Consider the following 6,480-nt stretch of genomic DNA (forward strand, 5'->3'; position numbering starts at 1 on the left):
TTTTCGTCTTATCTCAATAAAAATGGCCCCAGAGCAGACTATTTCTGCAGTGTGTCACAGCCTGAATTCCAGTAGCTCACGATGTAGAGTTTTTGCTCACAAGACTCCACAGCTTAGAGGAAGTATTGCTGGTGGTGTTTACAGAGGCCGGAGCCAAAGCCCACCGTTCCTCTCCCCTGACTCGGGGAATCATCCCCGCTTTATGAAATATGAACAAGAAATAAGAACAAGAAGGGAGGCAGTAGGTAGTCAAGGGGATGAAGGACGGGATAGTCAGATAAAAGAAAGAAGAAAGATGGATGGGGCAGATCGAATTTCCATGGGGGGGGGGGTTGTTCGTTCCCCCTCCACCATAACGCAAGACAATTGTGTTTCTAACTTTATTTCACAACTCATTAGAATGTTGATTGAATTAAATTGCTCTTAAGAAGGCGGCTGCTAGACATAAAGGCTGAGAGGCAAAGCAAAAACCATTTGGGCTTTTTTGGAAAAAAAAAGGGGGGGGGGAAGAAACAAGAAGCCCTTGAAGCCAATTCCATAAACGTTTAAGTATCTTTTCGGTGATTAATTTTTCTTAATTGAGAAGATTATTTCCCCCGCCTTCAGAAAGATGCCGTCCCTACCTCGTCTCTTTCACTCCCCTCTGGATCTAAGTGAGTCGCTTGCTGCTGGAATTGGGCAGAACTCTCTGATTTCAGTGGGGGGTGGGGAGAAAAGTTGTCGTGCTTTTTTTGGCACCCTCTTATGAATTAGAAAAAAGGAGGGGGGTGTCCTTTTTAACACGCAGCGGACTTTGAATAGTCCTAACTCTTCCCTCATTCTTTTCTCTCCCCCCCCCCCAAAAAAAACCCGGCCTTTCCCCCATCCCCTTTCTCTCACTTCCTTTTCCCCTCCCCCTTTTCTCTCTTTCCAAAGTCTTTGAGGGGGAACCCTCTTTTTTTTTTTGACGTATGCGTGTTGTTAATCAGATCGATGGGGAAAAGTTTGATTGACGCTCCTTTGTCATGCAAATGTCAAGGGCTTGATGGATGATGGTAGATATCTGACAAACTTCAGGAGGCATTTGCTCATTGGGCTCGCCGGCGACCACGTGGCCCAGCCCCCCCTTCCACCCCACCCCCACCCCTTCCCCCATTCTGAAGGCTTCTTGGAAGGAGGGGTGGGTGGGGGTCTCCAAGTCTAGAGAGCCCTAGATGGGAAGGGTGGCTCTCTCTCCCTCTTTTTTTGGGTTTTTTTTTGTTTGTGCTTAACTTTGACATACTATCCAAAGGTTGTAGGGCAGAAGGGATCCCCCCTAAAACAGGGCGACCCTCTTCCATCATTGGCAAAGGAACAATACCTAGAATGAACTTCTTCTTAGACTATGCAATTTGTAACCGTGGGACCAGCGCCTACGCGCCCAAGGACTACCAGCCTCTCGACCCAGGGACCCCTTCCTTCTCAGCTTGCTCAGGTAGCTCTCCTCCTTCCTGTGAGAGCTACCCTGCCGAAGGACGCTTGTTCGCGGCCACGGGGGTAGGTCCAGGTGGGACCAGCGCCCACCACCAGCAGAGCTCCGGCTACCCACCTCCTCTACCCTCCAACCCAGCCGGCCTTGGCATCCCCTTCGCAGGGTCATCTCAGGCAGGAGGCGGCGGCGGAGGAGGAGGAGGAGGAGGAGGGGGATTCCCGGCCCCCAACTGCAGCCCCAGCTTCGGCAACCAGCAGTTCTACCTCAACCCGCAGGAGACGGATGGAGCCTACTTCCAGCCCTCGGCCTACCCCACCAACGTGGCCTCCACAGTTTCTTCCAGCCTGTCGGAGGGGGGCTTCTGCGCTACCGCGGGCCAGTTCCAGCCCCATTTCTATGGGCCTGAGCCGGGGGGCTACTTTGGCAGTCTTTCCCCACCCTTGCAGGAGAACAAAGACCCGCGGCCTTGCTCGGCCCAGCCATGTCCCATGGCTTCCACCATCACCCAAACCTTTGACTGGATGAAAGTGAAAAGGAGCCTTCCCAAAACGACAGGTAAAGCCCCTCCCAGCAAGGGATTCCCGGCCAGGTTCTTTTCGAGGAGGGCGGGACAAGAAGGGAGAAGGGAGCAGCCATCCCTGGGGGGTTCTACCTTCATCTCAAGAGCATCTTAGAAGTCTCTGAGGGGGGAGGCCCTGTTGGAGACAGGCTGGGCCTTGCTCTGGTCCAGAGAAGGGATTCTGGTGCTCTACCAAACATCTCCTTCCTCCCCCTTTCCCTCTAGACCAGGGGTGGCCAAACTGTGGCTCGGGAGCTACATGTGACTCTTACACACATATTGCGTGGCTCTCGAAGTCACCACCACCCTGTTGAGCGGCTTGGTGAAGGCATTTGTCTCTTTAAATCACTTCTCCAAGTCAAGCCAGCCACCGACTTGGAGAATGCATTTAAAGTTAAAGTTGCTTTCTTGCCACCTTTCTCTCCCTCCCCATCTATTTGCCTGCCTGCCTGCTTGCCTTCCTTCCGCTCTCAAACATCTGAGATGTGGCTCTTATGTTAAGCAAGTTTGACCACCCTTGCTCTAGAGAACAATCCATGGAAAAGTACTTGGGAGTGCTTCTAACCCAGGGTGGGACATGGAGGTGGAAAGTCACAGCTGAGGGTTTGGGGGCCATCCTCCGTTCAAGGCAAGAGATGTTCTGAGGTGGTTTGCCAGGACTCTGGTATTCTTTGGAGGTCTCTCATGCAATTACTAGTCAAAGCTAACCCTGCTTAGAGTTTTGGAGATCTTCGGAGATCGGGCTGGCCCGAGCTATCGAAGTCAGTATCAGTGTTCCCTGTAAGCTGAGTTAGGGTGAGCTAGCACAGAGTTTCTTAGCCTCCAGCTCACACACTTTTGTCTTAGGAAAAATGGCCCCAGAGCACGCTAATTTATGCAGTAGCTCACAACTTTAATACCAGTAGCTCACGAACTAGAATTTTTTGCTCACAAGACTCTACAACTTAGAGGGAACATTGGTCAGGATAGGAAATAACAGGCTAACTATTCTCGGTTCCCAGAGATGCCAGAGGGTCGGGATGAGAAAGGGGGTCATTGTTCTCTTTCTTCCCGGAGGATAGGACTGGAGGGCGTGGGTTCAAACCTGCAGGGAGGGAGATGGGAGCGGAGGCAGCCAGGAAAAGCTCCGGAGAACAGCAGAGGCAGGATGGAGACGCCTTCTTTAGAGGGTTTGTTAAGGGCGACAGGGAAGAGGCAAGAGCGCACCCATGCATCCCTGCAAGCTTTTCCGACCATCTAGGGTCACTCCCCAGTTCGAGCCTAGTCATACGGGGGAGGGGGAGGGGTGGGGCACAGGGCTGACTCGGGCTTCTAGGTGGGTCACGTGCAGTGTTCCCTCGAAGCTGAGTTAGTGTGAGCTAGCTTACAGTTTTTTAGACTCCGGCTCACACATTTTTGTCTTAGCTCGGGGAAAAACGGCCCCAGAGCAAGCTAATTGATGTAGCAGCTCACAACTTTGATGCCAGCCAGTAGCTCACAAAGAAGAATTTTTGCTCACAACGACTCGGCAGCTTTAGAGTGAGTGCTGGTCACGTGGTGACTTGCAGTATCGAGTGGTTAGTTTCTTGCACGTGCGAATGATCCGCCTCTAAAGGGCAACCCAAGGAGCTGGTCGTTTTCCAAAGGTAGCCAGTGCCCACATTCAGCAGTCTCAAGCGCAAGAGTAATCGTCCTTTCCGACGGTGAACAGCTCCCCCGCCCAACCAACCCTCCTAGAGATATCCGCTGGACTCTAAAAGCCAGAGGAATCCCCCGCCTTTGCGGAGGACCAAGGGAGAACGATAAAGCTGCAGGACTGCAGTCCTAAGCTCTGCTCACGACCTGAGTTCGATCCCGGCGGAAGCTGGGTTCAGATAGCCGGCTCGAGGTTGACTCAGCCGGTAAAATGAGTACCCAGCTTGCGGGGGGGGGGGAGTATAGATGACTGGGGAAGGCAATGGCAAACCACCCCGTAAAAAGTCTGCCGTGAAAATGTGAAAGCAACGTCACCCCAGAGTCGGAAACGACTGGTGCTTGCACAGGGGACTACCTTTACCTTTAAGGGAGCGCAGCCCTCGGTGCTTTTTCTTTGCCTAAGTGCATTCAGGGTTCAAGATGTTCCTGGGATTAGGGGCTTGCAGATGCTCAGGGAAACCTTGCAGATGCTCAGGGAAACTCCGGCGCAAGCCTGTTTTTCGCTCATTGGAGTGAGGCCTGGGCGCGAAAACTCCCTACTAACTGGCGCCCAAGGGTGTCTGGATGACGTCTCTCTTGACGTCGTTTTCTCATCTAGACCGAAACAAAAATAGGAATATGGGGGCGGAACTCGGACCGAGGGGTCGAAAGGGTTCGAATTAAGGAAATGGGGAAAGGGTGAGGAAAGAAGTTAGGCCGCAGAGATGGACTTTAGGAAAAGACAGAGTGACACCGTAAGGCACTGCAGGGTTTCACCCCTGTCTGGCGTCCTTGAAGGGTCCCCTTTGAAACATACGCAGCAACTGGAGTAACAGTGAAGTGCACCGAAGTAACTGCAACGTCCCTTTCCTTCATCACTAACTAGAGAGACTCCCCATGCGCCAGGGAGTAGCAGAAAACTTTAAAAAAAACAAATGTAAAACCATTTTTCCTGGCAGCAGGCAGCTTTCAAACTTGAGCCCAGCTAGGGCTTTTCCTAGAAGTGAAAACAGGAGTGCTTTTGTTTGGGTTTTGTTTGTTTTTCATCTCGAGCTAACAAGGGTTTCAAGGGCTCTTTGCCAAGGTTCTGCCGGCAAATCTGTTTCCGATTATTATTTATGTGGTTAAATTAGCAACATCTATAAGAATAATCGCCTGTCCGAAGGCAGCGGATTCCGCAGCCTTGCTGAAGCGAAGTGTTTCTAATGAGTGCCCTACCCGGAGAACGCGTGAGAATCTTAGGGATGCCGTCTTGAGCGCTACAGAAGAAAGGCGGCTGCGTGCCTGCCAATCACCAAAGCACTCCTGTTTATAATACAAAGGAGAGAAAACTGTAAGAACCCAAACGAAGGGGATGATTAACTTTGCAATGGTTTTAAAATGGTAATGACAGAGAGAGGGTCATCCACCCAGCTGGGACATTCATATATTTAGAATGGGGGTGGGGAGCTATTGCAGTCAGAGGGGGCGGAGACTCCCAGGCAGTCTTGAGCTCCGGATGGGCTTGAGCAGCGCCTCTCCCGGGTTCAGTGCAGTATTCTTGAAGACAACTTGTTTTAGACAAGCGAGCCTCTGAGGTTGCGCAGAGTTCAGGGTGCTGGCTCCCGCGCATGTGAGGATCCCGCTGGGCTTCCAGAGAGGGGGGTGGGCTGGGGGGTCGTCGTGTGCTGCGTTTGAATCCGGAGAAATGGCTCTTCCCACGAGTTGATCTTTCTTTCTTTCTTTCTTTCTTTCTTTCTTTCTTTCTTTCTTTCTTTCTTTCTTTCTTTCTTTCTTTCTTTCTTTCTTTCTTTCTTTCTTTCTTTCTTTCTTTCTTTCTTTCTTTCTTTCTTTCTTTCTTTCTTTCTTTCTTTCTTTCTTTCTTTCTTTCTTTCTTTCTTTCTTTCTTTCTTTCTTCCTTCCTTCCTTCCTTCCTTCCTTCCTTCCTTCCCTGCTTGGCGCTTGGGCCGGCGGGGCGCAGCGAAAGCGTCGGACTACGGTCTGGCCGTGCACCCAAGCTCCATCCGGACCAACTTCACCACCAAGCAGCTGACCGAACTGGAGAAGGAATTCCACTTCAGCAAGTACCTCACCCGGGCCCGGCGGGTGGAGATCGCCGCCACCTTGGAGCTGAACGAGACCCAGGTGAAGATCTGGTTCCAGAACCGGCGGATGAAGCAGAAGAAGCGGGAGAAGGAAGGGCTGGCCTGCTTCCCCTCGCTGGCCACCGCGGCCAAGGAGCCCGGCGAGGCCGCCTCGGACAGATCCAGCCGCTCGCCCACCCCCAACGCATCGCCCAGCTCGGGGTCTTCTTGAAGGTCGCCAAAGGGTTAACGCGGGCGCAGGGTCCTTTCCTCCACCCCCCCCCCCCGGCCGTGACACTCGCGCCCCCTCTCTTGGAGGAAGCAGCTGCTCCTTGCCCAGACATGCCAGTGGCACCAGCTCACCGCAGCACTGACGCTTCTGCAAGGGCGCGTGGCAAGAAAAGCGCCCCGCTTGCGCATGATCTCAACCAGCCCGGTGACCACACGGGCGTCTCCAATAGAGATATGCGCGCTCCCACCGAGCAAGCCAGCACGGAGACTTGTCAATGGATCCGCGCAAGAAGATGCGCGGCGTCTTTCCTACCCAGGGGCTGCAGATCTCCCACCGCCCCCCACCCCAAGGCCTGTGCTAGCCAGCTCTTGCAAGCCTCGCCTAGAGCAGCGCTCTGCCACGGATTTAACTGCCACGGAACAGGAGTTGCAAATCCACACTTCCTCCTTCCCCGGCCGAGCAGAGAACAGGCGGACAAGCCTCGTTTCCACTCGCCTCTTTTTCCAGATCTGACGCGGGGGCG

The 6,480-nt window shown here is 53.0% G+C and overlaps 1 protein-coding gene across 1 annotated transcript; it reads left to right on the forward strand.

The window, feature by feature from the left end:
- Positions 1-1,249: 1,249 nt before the first annotated feature.
- On the forward strand, positions 1,250-5,966 carry HOXB1 (homeobox B1). The gene is made up of 2 exons (XM_060255989.1): positions 1,250-2,005; positions 5,623-5,966. Exons 1-2 carry the CDS (start codon positions 1,345-1,347, stop codon positions 5,955-5,957), a joined length of 996 nt encoding a protein of 331 aa, XP_060111972.1. The 5' UTR covers positions 1,250-1,344; the 3' UTR covers positions 5,958-5,966.
- The last annotated feature ends 514 nt before the right edge of the window (positions 5,967-6,480 follow it).

This window comes from Heteronotia binoei, chromosome 15 (genome assembly GCF_032191835.1).
Source record: "Heteronotia binoei isolate CCM8104 ecotype False Entrance Well chromosome 15, APGP_CSIRO_Hbin_v1, whole genome shotgun sequence".
Classification (NCBI taxonomy): Eukaryota; Metazoa; Chordata; class Lepidosauria; order Squamata; family Gekkonidae; genus Heteronotia; species Heteronotia binoei.

Coding starts and splice junctions, on each gene's coding strand:
- HOXB1 (XM_060255989.1), top strand. CDS start 1,345: ATGAACTTCTTCTTAGACTATGCAATTTGTAACCGTGGGACCAGCGCC. Junction 2,006..5,622: donor GAGCCTTCCCAAAACGACAG/GTAAAGCCCCTC, acceptor GGCGGGGCGCAG/CGAAAGCGTCGGACTACGGT.